The 18,416-nt window shown below is 44.8% G+C and overlaps 1 protein-coding gene across 1 annotated transcript; it reads left to right on the top strand.

Annotated features, from left to right (window-relative positions):
• The first annotated feature begins 13,241 nt into the window (after positions 1-13,241).
• APOF (apolipoprotein F) lies at positions 13,242-18,015 on the top strand. The gene is made up of 2 exons (XM_081934581.1): positions 13,242-13,268; positions 15,592-18,015. The coding sequence occupies exon 2, from the start codon at positions 15,612-15,614 to the stop codon at positions 16,686-16,688; it is 1,077 nt and encodes a 358-aa protein (XP_081790707.1). The 5' UTR covers positions 13,242-13,268; positions 15,592-15,611; the 3' UTR covers positions 16,689-18,015.
• Positions 18,016-18,416: the final 401 nt, after the last annotated feature.

The following is an 18,416-nucleotide window of genomic DNA, read 5'->3' as shown; positions in this document are numbered from 1 at the left end:
TTAGTGTCTTGCATAGCCTTGAGTTTTATTCTTGGTTTTCTTCCCTGCCAAATAAAATTCGAAACCAATTGATTAAAATCCTTAAAAAAAAATTTTCTATTTAATTGGAATATTCTGAAATAGGAAAAGAAATTTTGGTAGTACATTCATTTTTATGACTGCGATCCTACCCATCAGGGACAATTGTAGGTTTTGTTGGGAGTATACTCCTAGTGTTGGGCAGGCAATATATATCTATCTACAATGACAAAAGGTTGCTGTTACTTTAAATGAGTGGATGTACTTAACAAATGTAATTATCTTTGCTATAAGAGGAAGTCAGGAGCAGTGACGTGCGGTGAGGGTTATGGCTGGTGAGGCTGGTGACGTCATCAGGAAGGCGGAGCCTCAGCCTCCTGCTCACGTGGTCCCATTCCCCGCCTTCCTGAGTGAACATTAAGGGGACCGCAGAGTGCACTGTAGCATTGCTTCCTCCACCGGCCCCAGTCCCTCCCCCCCCCTCCTTCAAGGTCTCCTACCAACCCAAAGCCCGATCCCCAGCTCTCTCGGGCAAGTCTTGAGCGGGGTGAATGGGAAAGCAACGAAAGGGGCTGCGCTTTCACCCCGCTCAAGCCTTGCCGCCTGCAGCCACCGCCCGCTCTCGCTGCCTCTTTCCTTGCTTTCCCGTGCCCGCTCTCGCTGCCTCTTTCCTTGCTTTCCCACCCGCCCTCCCTTTCGTTGCTTTCCCACCCGCCCTCGCTGCCTCTTTCGTTGCTTTCCCGTGCCCACTCTCGCTGCCTCTTTCGTTGCTTCCCCCACCCGCTCACGCTGCCTCTTTCGTTTCTTTCCCGTGCCCGCTCTCGCTGCCTCTTGCTGCCTCTTTCGTTGCTTCCCCCACCCGCTCACGCTGCCTCTTTCCTTGCTTTCCCGTGCCCGCTCTCGCTGCCTCTTGCTGCCTCTTTCGTTGCTTCCCCCACTTGCTCACGCTGCCTCTTTCCTTGCTTTCCCGTGCCCGCTCTCGCTGCCTCTCGCTGCCTCTTTCGTTGCTTCCCCCACTTGCTCACGCTGCCTCTTTCCTTGCTTTCCCGTGCCCGCTCTCGCTGCCTCTTTCCTTGCTTCCCCCACCCGATCACGCTGCCTCTTTCATTGCTTCCCCCACCCGCTCACGCTGCCTCTTTCGTTGCTTTCCCGTGCCCGCTCTCGCTGCCTCTCGCTGCCTCTTTCGTTGCTTCCCCCACCCGATCACGCTGCCTCTTTCGTTGCTTCCCCCACTTGCTCACACTGCCTCTTTCCTTGCTTTCCCGTGCCCGCTCTCGCTGCCTCTTTCGTTGCTTCCCCCACCCGATCACGCTGCCTCTTTCGTTGCTTCCCCCACCGGCTCACGCTGCCTCCATGGAAGAGCTCATGCGGGCGAAAGGAAGCGTTTTATTCCGCGGGGTGCGTGTGAGAGGAGAGAATATTCAGGCATTCTCTCCTCCTCTTGCACGCACCCCACGGACTAAAAACGCTTCCTTTCGCCCATGGAAGAGCTCATGCGGGCGAAAGGAAGCGTTTTATTCCGCGGGGTGCGTGCGAGAGGAGAGAATATTCAGGCATTATCTCCTCCTCTTGCACGCATCCCACGGACTAAAAACACTTCCTTTCGCCCATGGAAGAGCTCATGCGGGCGAAAGGAAGCGTTTTATTCCGCGGGGTGCGTGCGAGAGGAGAGAATATTCAGGCATTCTCTCCTCCTCTTGCACGCATCCCACGGACTAAAAACGCTTCCTTTCGCCCATGGAAGAGCTCATGCGGGCGAAAGGAAGCGTTTTATTCCGCGGGGTGCGTGCGAGAGGAGAGAATATTCAGGCATTCTCTCCTCCTCTTGCACGCATCCCACGGACTAAAAACGCTTCCTTTCGCCCATGGAAGAGCTCATGCGGGCGAAAGGAAGCGTTTTATTCCGCGGGGTGCGTGCGAGAAGAGAGAATATTCAGGCATTCTCTCCTCCTCTTGCACGCATCCCACGGACTAAAAACGCTTCCTTTCGCCCATGGAAGAGCTCATGCGGGCGAAAGGAAGCGTTTTATTCCGCGGGGTGCGTGCGAGAGGAGAGAATATTCAGGCATTCTCTCCTCCTCTTGCACGCATCCCACGGACTAAAAACGCTTCCTTTCGCCCATGGAAGAGCTCATGCGGGCGAAAGGAAGCGTTTTATTCCGCGGGGTGCGTGCGAGAGGAGAGAATATTCAGGCATTCTCTCCTCCTCTTGCACGCATCCCACGGACTAAAAACGCTTCCTTTCGCCCATGGAAGAGCTCATGCGGGCGAAAGGAAGCGTTTTATTCCGCGGGGTGCGTGCGAGAGGAGAGAATATTCAGGCATTCTCTCCTCCTCTTGCACGCATCCCACGGACTAAAAACGCTTCCTTTCGCCCATGGAAGAGCTCATGCGGGCGAAAGGAAGCGTTTTATTCCGCGGGGTGCGTGCGAGAGGAGAGAATATTCAGGCATTCTCTCCTCCTCTTGCACGCATCCCACGGACTAAAAACGCTTCCTTTCGCCTGCATGAGCTCTTCCACGGGCGAAAGGAAGCGTTTTAGTCAGCGGCAGAGCTCAGAGCTTTAGAGGCTTTTTTAAAGAGGCAGTCATTCACGGTGAGCTAGCTAACCTCACTTCAGCACTCGCCTTTTCCCCGTTTACATTTTTTTTCCTTTTCATGATTGACAGTGGTGAGGCTCTGCCTCCCCTGCCTCCCCTGACCGCACGTCCCTGGTCAGGAGAGCTCATTCTCTCTCTGATTCTCTCTCTGCTTGTCCTATGATTGATGACTTGATGACTTGATGACTGGAACGTGAATTGCGACTGTAAGCAATTATTTGTTCTTTGAACTATGTTTGGACTAATATCTACTATCTACTATCACTGCTTGTGAAGCAACTTTAGTTAAAGTAGAATAAAATATGGATTAAAATATAAGAATGAAGACGTGGCATAAAAGGGATAGTTGGAAGCTTGCTTAAAGGGACAGGGAAATGTCATCAGCCTTCAACCACAACATGTTCCAGCAAATGTCCCTATGTCAAAAGTCCAAAACCACAAGGTTCAATTAAAGTTCGTTAATGGCACGTAGTCTATACCTGTAACAGAAGGAGAAGTAAGACCCCCATCTCCTTATAAGGCTTTTTCCTCAAGGTAACCAATAAGAAATGAGTTAAGTGTTTCCATGTTACACTGTCTTTGAGAATGTATAAGAATGCGTGCATCAATAATAAAGGTTGTTCAGAAATTCACAACTAGCCATGGGCTAACGTTTCTGAACCTGGCTGCATATAAACTTTTCCTGTATCCTGAGAAGTCTAATGCCTGTCATTTTCTGCAACATAGTAATAAAGCTACTTAATTTTTCTAGCAGTGTCTGTGACTCTATTCGTGTGTTTCTACTAGCAACGTTTTTCTCTCCGGCTGCACATTCTGCTGTGCTACTTTCTGTCTCCCAACGGAGATACCCCCTAACAGGTTTTTCCACCTCTCTAGGTCTTTCTTAGTTTTGTTGATCAGATTAGTATAGTTGTCTTCTTTGATGGACGCACACCTCGCAGATAAGTGCATACCTAGATATTTCAATTTTTAACAATTTGGATACCCAATTTCTTCATTAACTCCTCTTTCAATTTGGATGTCATATTTTTAACCAGCATTTTCAAGAGAAAAGAGGCTCTTCCTGAATGAACTAACCAAAAGTCTGATGGAGGATTAAGACATCAGAATGGCTGACCATCCCGCATGCCAGCCACTCTAGCTCCAGTTGTTGTAGACATGAATGTTTGTTCTATGCCAGTGACCGCGAACCTTTTTCGCCTCAGGTGCCAAAAGCACGAGCATGCGTGCCATCGCATGGGGTGCGATGCTCGCGTGCCCACCCCACAACTTCATCCCCACCCCCACGCCTTATCCCCTGAACATGCACACGTGACTTTGGGAGGGTTGAAGCCAGGACAGGCCTTTCAAGGTAAGCCAGATCTCTCCTTAGTTTGCTCCAGAAGGAGACCTAGGTGTTTGGGGGGGGGGGAACCACTACCTCGGAAGGCGTGAGCCCCTCTGCTTCTTGGGGGAAATAATTAAGATGTCTTGGAGATGGCCCAATAAGGCCTATCAGCCTGGAAATGTCCTGAAAGAGGCCAGTTAAATAAGGTGGCTATTTCTATCCGAAACTCACAAGTTTCCAATGCTGAGGAGGGAAAAGCCGTAGTTACAAGAGGCCTGCATGCAGCCCCCAGCAAAAAGAAAAAGGAAACAAAAACCCAGGGCAAGATCCCTTATAAAAAGCAGGAGCCCAGCTTTCCAGTGACGCTTCCCAAGAGTTCTAAAGTGAAACCTGCGAAATTGATTCCAGATCAAAATGAATGGAGAAACACATGGACCCACCCACCCTTGCATTTATCTTTCAGTTTTAGCCAGCCCCCAGCAAAAAGAAAAAAAAAACCCAGGGCAAGATCCCTTATAAAAAGCAGGATCCCAGCCCTGCTCCATTCTACAAAAATCCACCGAAAGTTTGGCTCTTTGCAACGAAGCTTCCCAAGAGTTCTAAAGTGAAACCTGGGGAATTGACTCCAGGTCAAACCAAATGGAAACAATGCTCCCCCCTCCCCCCACCCCCTGGCCAAACTTGCAAGCAGGAGAGTTGCAAGCAGGAGATAAAGGTGGGGGAGGGGCGAGGGAGGGAGAGAGCGATCTCAAGAGTTAGCAAATTGCAAAATCCCACCTACCTGTAACAATACCCAGAACCTTTGGAAAGAATATCGCAGGCACAAGTCACACCCACCCACACGCATTTATCTTTCAGTTTTAGCCAACCTAGCTAATTACTCTCTCATGCTCTTTTTAATTTTTAAAGTTTTTTTTTTAAACTGACAATTTAGAGAACAACCCGATCACCAGCCACCTTAGCCAGGCTTGTTTTTAACCAGATCAACCATTTGCCGAGTCTGGATCCAAGGGACTCCAAAAGGCAGCTACCTTATGATTTGCTGATTGATCCAAAGAAGAGGGTGGGGGAGGAAACAAACCGAAGAGAACAAAAGTAATAAGGAAGATCAGAAATAGGAGAAGAGAGCAACTGAAGAGCAAAAGTGTCTCAGAAGAGGAAAGTCTTCTCAGAAAGCCCCAAGCGCGGCTTTGTACTCGGAGCTCATCTATTTCAAAGAGGTAGGAAGAAGGGTGCTTTCTTGTTTGCTATTCCGGCAGACATAGGACAAGAGGCACTTCCCCCCCCCCAAAAAAAAAACCTTCCTCACCAACTGCTTGGGCCGAGGGTGCAGAGCTCGCAGTGTTACGCTTCTAGAGGGAATGGAGCTTTAATAATCTACCAAAGGAATCCAAAAGAAGGGCTAGTAATAGTAAATGGATGTAAAAGAGCATGGAAAACCAGGCCTATCACAATGTAGAGCACTCTAGAATGGTGAATTAGCTGTTCATTAAAACATTTATGGCTCAGGTCATTTTCTGATAGATTTTAAATATGGCTGTGCAGAACCGGGCAACATATATTGCAGAAAGGTTGGTTCCTGAAAGCAGCAGGGAAGTGTAAGATTGTCCTGTGCACCCTGATATTGATGCAATAATGGGGAGATGAGACTGGTACAAATGCCTCTGTAATATAGATACTGGAGAAATACACGTTCTGCTGTTTGTGCAACCTCAGAATCACAGGGCATTGGCTCTCTGGGTGGGGGATCTTCCTGTATTGACCTTCAAGGTTAGCTGAAGGGAGGGCATATTAATGTGCTAAAGGCCCTCTAATAGTTAAACCCTTCAAGGGTAGTTAAGTATGCCGTAGGTTAGGCCACATGTCTGTTGCATTCATTGGCAATAATGGTTGGAGACTAGGTCTGACTAGGTCTGTGTCTGCTACACAGAGGTGGGTTGCTACTGGTTCGGGGGAACCGGTAGTGGAAACGGCAGGCTTGTCACTCCCCCAAACTGGTTCCCCGGTTGCCGCGGCATGTTTTTTTTTTGACATTTTTAATCTTCTGCACATGCGCAGACCTATTTAAAGGCAACTGCACATGCACGCTAATCGCGTGCGCACCAAACCGGCAGTAACGCCAGCAGAAACCTACCCCTGGCTGCACACCGTTTAATGAGGATTTTAGCATTGGAATGTATTATTTAACTCAAGGATCATGGGCTATTGTTTTTAGCTACTTTTCTTTTTAATGTTTGCAGGTTGCCCAGGGTCGGATGGCTTTCTATATTATTTAAATAAATCAATACATTGATTTCTTCCCATTGTAGCAGTGCCCAGAGAAGCTGACATGTACTTATCACCGTCTTTGATGCTCCTGACTTTTCTTGCCCTCCTGCCGCATCATGGATTGGGAGGGCAGTCAGGGACTACAACCGATCCAAGAAACCACGTTGAAAATTCCTCCTCAGATGCCAACCTTGCTTCTCTCCGCGCTTTGCTCAAGTCCGTCTCTTCTAATTCCATCCAGTTGCCTGAAAAGAAGGTTTCTTGCAGCGATTTAATGCCTGATACCCTCGAACATTTTGACAGCGTGCCTCGACCAACCCAGATTATGATTCGTTCCACCCTGGTGCTTGCCTTGCAAAATGCCGGCTGCAGCCACCATGCCGAAACCCTTGGCCTAGGGCTCTACCAGGAACTGGGGCAGAAAGATGCAAGTGGCCTCCTGTTGACAATGATAAAGATCCTGGACACAGCTAAACCTACAGGTGAAAATACAAGCTTTGCTGCCCTACAGTTCAATTTGGACCAGTTAGCCCAGAAACAAACTTCCCACTGCCGAGGCCTGATGCAGGTTGATGGAGCTCTGCTCCATGGCCAGGTGTACCGTGAATATAAGTGGTTTCCAACAGCTGCTGACGTCTGTCACCGTTTAGGGAATGTTTGTGGAGGAGTTATCGCCAATGGCAGCAGTTCCTTCCAAGTGGTGCTTAGAAATGGCAGCTACTTCTGGCCACAGCATGGTTCTCATTCCTGGCTTCATCAGTGCCACACGCAGGCACGCATGCGACGTTCATCACCAGCAGACTGTGTAAATCTAACGGAGCAAAAGATACACAAGCTTTTGAGGGTCATACCTGAAGTCAGCACTCTATATAACTTTGCAACCAGCATATACTACTATACTCAAGACTGCATTGACTTGGCCAAGAAGCGTGCTCAAGAGGGGGCCATTAACCTGGGTTTTGATACCTTGGTTGCTCTCTGCGGGGAGGCTGGGATTCCCTTTGGGATGGAGGTTGCTATGGCAGTGAAACAAATGTATGAAGGCTATAATTTTTGATGTTCAAAAGAAGGAGGAGCCACCGTGTCCAGTCCCCACCAACGTCTGTGCTGCAAACATCCAAACCTAATCCAGGCATTCTCAAACTTTGCACTGCTACAATCACCTAAAATAATAAATGAGAATGTACAAACCCATCCAATAAAATTTCCGAGTTGATTCTGTTGGAGTTAAGTCTGAGTAAGAAATAAATGTACCTCTAAAATCATTAAATTTTAATCTATATAATTACAATGATTCTTGAACTTGATAGGTTCAGGCGATTAAACAAGGACCAGAGCAAGAGCCAAAGATTGAGGTCTGAATTTTGACTGCCTAAAAGCTTTGCTTATCCAGGTCTGAACAGTTTTTTTAAAGAAAAAAACCTGACACTTTTCATTTACATTCTTTTCCCCCAGGCCCCCAAAGTGGAGATGTCACTAACCAAAGTTGGAGAACTCTTGATTGAAGCTATTACAAATTATTAAAAATTATATCTATATTTTAAAAATATGCTTAGGTGACAGAAAATGGCGGATGCTTTGCTATTTTCTTTTTCCAAATCAGTGACTTTCATAGGATGATTTTTTTTTTACAAATATTGTGTCAAAACATCTGGGCAAAAAGGTTTTACATTTTGTAGTTGGATGGTCCAAAGAATCCTCAGAGGGATACAATGAACACACACTCAAGCAGAATTTTGTAGAACTGAATATTCTTTGTCCTACTCTTACTGTCATCTCCGATCTGCTAGTTCCTTCTCGTATCCATGTCTTCTTTACTAACTTGCTCCTTCTCCCCTCATTTTATCTATCATTTGTATTGACAATAATCATAAATGAAGATTTTATTTATTATGTAATATAACATTACACAGTAAAGCTGCTTAGAACTGACCGCTACTATTTACAATCTATAAGCTTCCCCAGTCTTTGTCCAAAACTGTTTGAACCCATCTGTGAATTGTTGTCAGAATTCTGTTGTCCTGTGCAAGTTACTAATTATGGTCGGAAAAGGACAGCACCATTACTCTTATTATCCTTTACTATTTTCACCATTTCAAATAAATGTAATCAAAGGCCACTCATGACAGAACACTGGTGATTGGGAATGTTTTCTCAAGAAATATTTCCTTTAATATGTAATAATAGTATCAGCAACTGATAGCTATGCTGTTCTTCCTTGTCTTCCCCTAACTCATTACTCAGCACTGCCTGTTTCTCCCTGTTGTTATGATTCTAACTGGACCACTACGGAATTCCTACCCCTTTCACCATAAAACAGGAAAACTGCACGAAACATAGGGGTTAATCAGACAAGTAACTCTGGGGGCTTTGGCAGAAAGTTTACAAAGAGGACTGAACTTTCCTGGGAAACCAAGTGAAGTGTTGCAATGAAGTCTGCAGATAAGAGTGATTGTCAGAGATGAGTATATAAAGACCAACTTTAATCAGTGCTCAGTTCACTCTGGAGCATTTTGTGTTTGTGTTTCCTCCTAAAGCAGGTAAGTTTCTCTTTCCCAGGGAAGGCGTGGGAGAGGGAAGGCATGCAATAGCTGTCAATAGGAGCAAAGAAACAGGTTAATTTGGAAGTAAGAATAATGTGTCACACTGTCAAGCATGTGTTTTATTTATGGGAGATCAGCATCTACGGAAGAAGCATACTGGCGTATTAACGTAGCTGGCAGTGGCAAGAAAACGGCTTCAATGTTGTGAATTAATGCAGGCCACACAAATCAGTTGGCTTCTTGCCGCACTAACTTGGGCATCTGTTGTGTGAATTACAGAACACGTTGGTAGATTAACAATTTTGTTTGTGTCAAAGGTTGCTCCCTGTTCATTATTTGAGCATGAGGAATATGGTTCCTTATTTTGGAAAATGTAGCCCTGGTGTGTGCGTGTGATCGGTTTATATCCCACAGATAAGGTGGTGAACAGATCCAACACACCTCCTTTCTCCTATTTTCCCCTCAACAATAATGCTCCTATGAGCTGGGTATGACTTCAGGGACAGTGACTGGCCCAAAGTCACCCAGCTGGCTTTCATGGCTAAAGCTGAACTTAAACTCATGGTCTCCTGCCTTCTAGCCTGATAACCTTAACCATTAGAAGGAAGCCAGCTAAATGAAGATAGATATCTAATTCTCTTTTCAGTGATAAAGTATAAAGTATTAATAAAGTATAAAGTAAGAGATTTCTCTGCCTTTGTCCTGCATGACTACTTAAAACAGCCAGAAGATCTGAGAGCTTGCCAGACATGGAGAATCTTGTGAAGGATTACCCTACTGATGTTTCTGTTTTGCTTTCAATAGAAATGGGGTGATTGTAGTAATTCCTAGTATTTTCAGGCTCAAATTGTGCAGGAGGGAGGGGTTGTCCTCATTGCAATTGTGAGCATTACTGCCTACGTATGGAACAAGTGTGAGGAGACAATTGCTGTCATTATGCCTTTTTCTAAGCCCACCTATGTTCCTTAAATTGGATTTGTTGTATCCCCAGTTCAATTAGCTCCTCTCAGTAAAACTGGCAAAGCAATTATGTGTTAGCAGGCATACTGTCATTGGCACTGCAGCTGAGAAACTGTTCCTCACACACCCATCTCATACCCTATATCCCATGCTTCTTTTTCTATGGAGCGAAGCTAACTGTGAGACCTTTACCCTTTACCTTTAGTGTGAGATGTGAAACATAAAACTATAGAAAGTTGTTTAATTTGAGGTCCCTTCAGTTTCCAGGGAGTTCAGGGACATTCATTTTTATAGCTGACCTCCACATGCACACGAATAAATATATAAACTGAACTGCCACAGTCCGAGGATTGGCTCTCTCTGGTGTTAATTTATTAAAATAGAGTTACTCGAATTAAAGCAATTAGATATCTGTCTGTTCAATAACTCTTTATATGTAACAATATTTTCCATATTAATTAAATTTGGGTGTATACCGTATATACTTGAGTATAAGCCGACTCGAGTATAAGCCGAGACCCCTAATTTTACCCCAAAAAACTGGAAAAAGTTATTGACTCGAGTATAAGCCGAGGCTGGGAAATGCAGCAGCTCACGGTAAATTTTAGTTTGAAAGCAGCTTCGTATGATCTGCGTTTTTGTTTTGGTGCAGGATTAGAAGTACTGGGATCCATTCCTGATTTTTAATAATTTGTCCTGCGTCCCACAGCGTTTTAAAAACAGTCCCGACTTTTGGTAACGTGCGTGGCCACGCATGTGGCAAGAAAACACCGTGCTGTTCCCCGGACTTGTTTTGATGAGCGCAAGGCAACTGACGATAGTTTGTGCCAGCTGCGCCCGCTCAAACTATTGTCAGTCGCCCCGTGTTCAGCAAAGCAAGCCTGGGGAGGTCCTTTGTGGGCAGCCAGTCCTAGCCGCTTGCACCTGGCGCTGCAGCTGAAGTGAACCCAAAAGCCCCCGCCACCACTAGAAAGTTACCGAGGACTTGCGCTGCAGCTGAAGTGAACCCAAAGGCCCCCGCCGCCACTAGAAAGTTACAGAGGACTTGCGATGCAGCTGAAGTGAACCCAAAAGCCCCCGCCGCCACTAGAAAGTTACAGAGGACTTGCGCGCGGCCGAGGCTTCGGTGCTTCCGGGATCGCTCCCACCCCCTCCGCCACTGGGAGCCAGTAGGAAGGTGGCGGAGGGGGTGGGAGCGATCCCGGAAGCACCGAACCCTCGGCCGCGCGCAAGTCCTCGGTAAGTTCTTTTTTTTTTTTTTTTGTTCACTGGAGTATAAGCCGAAGTGGATTTTTCAGCCCAAAAAGTGGGCTGAAAAATTCGGCTTATACTCAAGTATATACGGTATATGCTTCCGTCGTGGATAGCCAAATGGGTGTTTCCGTATAGTGGTTGTGTTTAATTTTGTTCTATATTAATAACAGGGACTGTCTGATTTAGTGTCTTATGAAATATGTATGTGCAGATCCTTTTTCATACCACAGGAAGGCATGCCATCCTGCTTGGATGTCATGACCTTCCAATTTGAGTAATCTTTTATTTCTCAACGTTATCCATTCTTTTAACCATGTTAGAGTGGCCGCAGTATAATAAAGTTCCCAATCTGGTATGCCAAATCCTCCTATTTCCTTAGTGTCTTGCATAGCCTTGAGTTTTATTCTTGGTTTTCTTCCCTGCCAAATAAAATTCGAAACCAATTGATTCAAATCCTTTAAAAAACCTTTTTCTAATTTAATTGGAATATTTTGAAATAGGAAAAGAAATTTTGGTAGTACATTCATTTTTATGACTGCGATCCGTCAGGGACAATTGTAGGTTTTTCCCCCTTTCTAGGTCTTTCTTAGTTTAGTTGATCAAATTAGTATAGTTATCTTCTTTGATGGACACACACCTCGCAGATAAATGTATACCTAGATATTTGACTTTCTTAACAATTTGGATACCCAATTTCTTCATTAACTCCTCTTTCAATTTGGATGTCAATTTTTTAAGCAGCATTTTCAAGAGACAAGAGGCTCTTACTGAATGAACTAACCAAAAGTCTGATGGAGGATTAAGACATCAGAATGGCTGACCATCCCTCATGCCACTGTAACTCCAGATGTTGTAGACATGAATGTTTGTTCTATGCAAACAAAGCAACTGATAGATATATTGTTCTTCCTCTTCTTCCCTTAAATCATTACTCAGCACCGCCTGTTTCTCCCTCTTCAGACAAGTAACTCTGGGGGCTTTGGCAGATTAAGAAAGAGGTCAGAACTTTCCAGGGGCAAAGAGTGTTACAAGGAGGTTTGCAGATAAGAGTGATTGCCAGAGATAAGTGTGTATAAAGACCAACTTTAATCAATACAATACAATACAATACAATAGTAGAGTTGGAAGGGACCTTGGAGGTCTTCTAGTCCAACCCCCTGCCTATGCAGGAAACCCTATAATGTTTCAGACAGATGGCTATCCAACATCTTCTTAAAGACTTCCAATGTTGGGGCATTCACAACTTCTGGAGGCAATCTGTTCCACTGATTAATTGTTCTAACTGTCAGGAAGTTTCTCCTCAGTTCTAAGTTGCTTCTCTCCTTGATTAGTTTCCACCCATTGCTTCTTGTTCTACCCTCAGGTGCCTTGGAGAATAGTTTGACTCCCTCTTCTTTGTGGCAACCCCTGAGATATTGGAACACTGCTATCATGTCTCCCCTAGTCCTTCTTTCTCTTAAGCTAGACATACCTAGTTCCTGCAACCGTTCCTCATATGTTTTAGTCTCCAGTCCCCTAATGATCTTTGTTACTCTTCTCTGCACTCTTTCTAGAGTCTTCACATCTTTTTTACATCGTGTCGACCAGAACTGAATGCAGTATTCCAAGTGTGGCCTTACCAAGGCATTATAAAGTGGTATTAACACTTCACGTGATCTTGATTCTATCCATCTGTTGATGCAGCCTAGAACTGTGTTGGCTTTTTTGGCAGCTGCTGCACACTGCTGGCTCATATTTAAATGGTTGTCCACTAGAACTCCAAGATCCCTCTCACAGTTACTACTATTGAGCACGGTACCATCTATACTGTACCTGTGCATTCCGTTTTTGTTGCCTAAATGTAGAACCTTACTCTTTTCACCATTGAATTTCATTTTATTAGATAGTGCCCAATGTTCAAGATTGTCAAGATCCTTCTGTATCTTAAGCCTGTCTTCTGGAGTGTTGGCTATTCCTCCCAGCTTCGTGTCATCTGCAAATTTGATGAGTTCCCCATTTATTCCCTCATCCAAATCATTGATGAAGATGTTGAAGAGTACTGGGCCCAAAACAGAGCCTTGGGGTACTCCACTGCATACCTCCCTCCATGTAGATGCAGTTCCATTGAGGACTACACGTTGAGTGCGGTTGGTCAGCCAGTTACGAATCCATCTGGTGGTGATGCTGTCTAACCCACATTCTTCTACTTTATCTAGTAGTAGGTTATGGTCTACCTTATTAAAAGCCTTACTGAAGTCCAAGTAAACAAAGATAAGTTCATTCTGAAGCATTTTGTGTTTGTGTTGCCTCCTAAAGCAGGTAAGTTTCTCTTTCCCAGGGAGGGAGTGGGAGAGGGAAGGCATGCAATAGCAGTCAATAGGAGCAAAGAAACAAGTTAATTTGGAACTGAGAACGATGTGTTACACTGTCCAACCTGTGTTTCATTTGTGGGAGATCAGCATCCAGGGAAAAAGCATACTGGTGCCAGAAAATGGCTTAAATGTTGTGAATTAATGCAGATCACTTCACACAAATCATTTGGCTTCTGCCTCACTAACTTGGTCATCTTTTGTTTGAATTACGGAACCAGTTGGTAGATTTTGTTTGTGTCAAAGGTTGCTCCCTGTTCGTTATTTGAGCATGAGGAATACGGTTCCTTATTTTGGAAAATGTAGCCCTGGTGTGTGCATGTGTGTGTAATTTATTTATATCCTGAATTTATTATTTTTACAAATAAGGTGGTGAACAGATCCAACAAACCTCCTTTCTCCTATTTTCCTCTCAACAACAATCCTATGAGCTGGGCACCGGTGGGATTCACTTACCTTCCCTACTGATTCGCAAATGTGAGCATGTGCGCTCTCTTTTGCTTCACTTGCAGGTGCCTTCTGCGCATGCGCAGTGCTCGTGTATTACATCGGGGTGGGTGGGTGGAGCCTCCAGCAGCCGCTACTGGTTCACCCAAACCAGAGAGAACGGGCTGAATACCACCTCTGGAGCTGGGTATGGCTTCAGGGACAGTAACTGGCCCAAAGTCACTCAGCTGGCTTTCATGGTTAAAGTGGAATTTGAACTCATGGTCTCCCACCTTCCAGCTTGATGACCTTAACCACTGGAAGGATATGTTCTCAGCCAAGTAAATGAAGATAGATATCTAATTCTCCTTTCAGTGTGCCCTCAAAGTGGATTTAGCTTATCAAATCAGACCACTGAATTTGCATTTTCACTGTAGAAGGAAGCAACTTGACTATATCAAGCCAAGTTCCACCTAGATTGACCCGAGTCCCGTGGATCATTGCCACATGCAATAGAGGCTATTTTGTCATCTTCACCTTTTTTGCTACCTGTCATTTTGTCCTTCTTAGTGGGCAGCTATGACAGCAAACTAACCTTTAATTTACAAGGGCTTTCAGGACTTCCCTCCGGGTTTGGATTATTAGTTTCCACAAAGAGTTGGACCTTTGTCCTTTTTTAAAAGAGGCTTTGGCTGAGGGTTTTCTGAAGGGTTGTTTTCTGGAGCATTGTTGCTGTTTTTCTTGAGAGAGAGGAGTGGACAGGGAAAGACCTCCTGCCCTGTAAGCTCTTCCCTCCCATTCAGCTAAGAGCAGAGAAGGTAGAGGTTGTGTGGGGGAAAGTACATATAAAAAGCTTTAATAATCTACCAAAGCAATCCAAAAGAAGGGCTAGTAATAGTAAATGGATGTAAAAGAGCATGGAAAACCAGGCCTATCACACTATAGATCACTCTAGAATGGCGAACTGGGGTTACTGCAACATGCTGTACATGCGGTTGCCCCTGAAGCTGCAGTTGATCCTGAGGGCAGTGTTTTTGGCATCTCTCATTATTTCCACATAACAACTGCTCTGAGGCTTTTGGATAAAATCCAAGGTGCTGATCATTATGTGTAAATCTGCCCCTCCATGGCATAGGCACAGGGTCCTTGCAGGACCACCATTCCCCCAATGTTTCTGCTTGTCCCATCAATCTAGCAGACGGCGCAGGTTCCAGGTCCTTCCATTAAATGATGTCACCTTGTTGGACTCAGGAAATTTGCCTTCTGTGCTTGGATGGCCACATGCCTATTAGTCTTTCATAAGGCTCTGAGGATCTGGTTGTTTCTATTGTAGATAGGAATGGATGTGGTGGCTCAGTGGCTAAGATGCTCAGCTTGTCCATCAGAAAGGTCGACACTTCAGCGGTTTGAATCCCTCATGCCATGTAACGGAGTGAGCTCCTGTTACTTGTTCCAGCTTCTGCCAACCTAGCAGTTTGAAAGCATGCAAAAATGCAAGTAAAAAAAATAGGAACCACCTTTGGTGTGAAGGGAACAGTGTTCCCTTTGGCGTTAGTCATGCCGGCCACATGACCACAGAGACGTCTTCAGACAGTGCTGGCTCTTCGGCTTTGAAACGGAGACGAGCACCGCCCTCTAGAGTCAGGAATGACTAGGACCCATGTGCCAGGGGAACCTTTACCTTTTATTGTAGATAGGATTTTAGCATTGGAATGTATTATTTAACTCAAGGATCATGGATTATTGTTTTTAGCTACTTTTCTTTTTAATGTTTGCAGGTTGCCCAGCGTTGGATGGCTTTCTATATTATTTAAATAAACCAATACATTGATTTCTTCCCATTGTAGCAGTGCCCAGAGAAGCTGACATGTACTTATCACCGTCTTTGATGCTCCTGACTTTCCTTGCCCTCCTGCCGCATCATGGACTGGGAGGGCAGTCAGGGACTACAACCGATCCAAGAAACCACGTTGAAAATCCCTCCTCAGATGCCAACCTTGCTTCTCTCCGTGTTTTGCTCAAGTCCGTCTCTTCTAATTCCATCCAGTTGCCTGAAAAGAAGGTTTCTTGCAGCGATTTAATGCCTGATACCCTCGAACATTTTGACAGCGTGCCTCGACCAGCCCAGATTATGATTCGTTCCACCCTGGTGCTTGCCTTGCAAAATGCCGGCTGCAGCCACCATGCCGAAACCCTTGGCCTAGGGCTCTACCAGGAACTGGGGCAGAAAGATGCAAGTGGCCTCCTGTTGACAATGATAAAGATCCTGGACACAGCTAAACCTACAGGTGAAAATACAAGCTTTGTTGCCCTACAGTTCAATTTGGACCAGTTAGCCCAGAAACAAACTTCCCACTGCCGAGGCCTGATGCAGGTTGATGGAGCTCTGCTCCATGGCCAGGTGTACCGTGAATATAAGTGGTTTCCAACAGCTGCTGACGTCTGTCACCGTTTAGGGAATGTTTGTGGAGGAGTTATCGCCAATGGCAGCAGTTCCTTCCAAGTGGTGCTTAGAAATGGCAGCTACTTCTGGCCACAGCATGGTTCTCATTCCTGGCTTCATCAGTGCCACACGCAGGCACGCATGCGACGTTCATCACCAGCAGACTGTGTAAATGTAAAAGATCAAAGGGTACACATGATTGTGGGGTTCATACCTGGAGTCAGCACTCTATATAACTTTGCAACCAGCATCTACTACTATACTCAAGACTGCATTGACATGGCCAAGAAGCGTGCTCAAGAGGGGGCCATTGACCTGGGTTTTGATACCTTGGTTGCTCTCACTGGTGGGGCTGTGACTCCCTTAAGGATGGGGATTGCTATGGGAGTGAAACCAGTGTTCATGAAAGGTGCAGAGGTTCTAATTGACTATTTTCAAAAGGAAGAGCAACCACCGTTTCCCATCCCCACCAATGTCAGTGATTTAAACATCAAAACCTAATCCAAGCATTCTCAAACTTTGCTACAATCACCTACCGGTAAATATAATAAATGAGTATGTACGACCCCTCCAATATAATTTCTGGTTTGATTCTGTTGGAGTTAAGTCTGAGCAAGAAATAAACGTATCTCTGAAATAATTAAATTTTAATCTATATAATTACCATGATTCTTGAACTTGATAGGTTCAGGCAATTAACCAAGGACCAGAGCAAGAGCCAAAGATTGAGATCTGAATTTTGACAGCCCTAAAACTTTGCTTATCCAGGTCTGAACAGTTTTTTTAAAGAAAAACTGACACTTTACATTATTTCCCCAGCCCACAGTCTTCCCCCCAGCCTGACAGATGCTATTTACAATCTATAAGCTTCCCCAGTCTTTGTCCAAAACTGTTTGAACCCATCTGTGAATTGTTCTCAGAATTCTGTTGTCCTGTGTTAATTCTAATTATGGCTGGAAAAGGACAGCACCATTACTCCTATTTTCACTATTTCAAAGAAAAGTGATCAAGGGCCACTCATGACAGAACACTGGTGAATGGGAATATTTTCTCCAGAAGTATTTCCTTTAATATTTAATAATATTAGCAAATGTGTGGGAGGGAGATTGCAAGGTTTCAAAAAAAATAACAACCCAACAACAACCAGCTATGAGGCTCGACTGTGAAAGGCTGGCTGTTGAGGGAACAAATAATTGGGGGAGGTGGAATTGGATTAGACAAACTGGATTTCTGTTCTACAATCCTTTATTCAGAATATATTATAGGTCTCACATCTTTGAAGAAAATGGGGGAGGGGGAAGGAGAATGTGTATATACAGTAGGTTTACTCTAATATTCCCAGAGTCCTCAGTTATATGTGGAGATGGACAATTAATCAAGAATCTCATCAGGAATCCACTCAAAAGGAATAGCGCCTTGCTTTTCTTGCTATTGTAAGTTAGCACCGACTCACCCGTCTCCTAGGAAAATGAGTTGTTTTAGGAAATATTAAAAGGGCAGAATATTTCCCCTAAAAGGGAGGTAGAAACTCACCCCTCCCCACCTTTGTCAATGTGCCATTAAGGCCTGGGTCAGTCTATTCTACATAACAAAGATTTAGCTCCTTCAGGCAGAGCCATAGGAGGAATTGCCTAAAGTCCCTTCTTTACATCATCACCCAGAAAAACTCAACCAAGCCTGGGACACAGACAAAGTTACCCCTGCATGGCCCCATGGGAGTCTGAGAACCAATCAGAATACAAGCTCAAATTCAAAAGCCCAGAGAGGGTATAAACCCTAGGCACTCTCAGTATCTTTGCCATTTTTTGCCCAGGACCTCAAACCATGTGATCCTGTCCATCATTAAACCATCTTTCTAAGCAGCCACCATGTTTCCAGTGTCTTTTTTCCTCACTTGGAACTGAACCCAAATGGACATTTCTTCCAACGCTATGAAATTAATTGTTCAATTCCAGTGGAATTAATATCATTTATTTCGATATTTTAAGGCTGTCTTACAATGTCTTCCAAAATGGCTAAAATAAAATACAACACAACAAAAACTTAACAAAAATACTAGTTTAGCACAGGGGTTAAAGTGCTGGCCTAGAAACCAGGAGTTCTAATCCTGCCTTTGGCATGAAAGCCTAAGCCTGGGTGATCTTGGGCCAGTCATGCCCTCACCTTCCTCACAGGGGTTATAGGAAAAATAAGAGGAACTACCCTGTTTCCCTGAAAATAAGACCTCCA

The sequence above is a fragment of the Natrix helvetica genome (assembly GCF_964273705.1).
Source record: "Natrix helvetica genome assembly, chromosome: 1".
Lineage (NCBI taxonomy): Eukaryota > Metazoa > Chordata > Lepidosauria > Squamata > Natricidae > Natrix > Natrix helvetica.
The sequence above is the reverse complement of the archived record's forward strand: the minus strand, read 5'-3'. Positions and strand labels throughout refer to the sequence as shown.

Coding starts and splice junctions, on each gene's coding strand:
- APOF (XM_081934581.1), top strand. CDS start 15,612: ATGTACTTATCACCGTCTTTGATGCTCCTGACTTTCCTTGCCCTCCTG.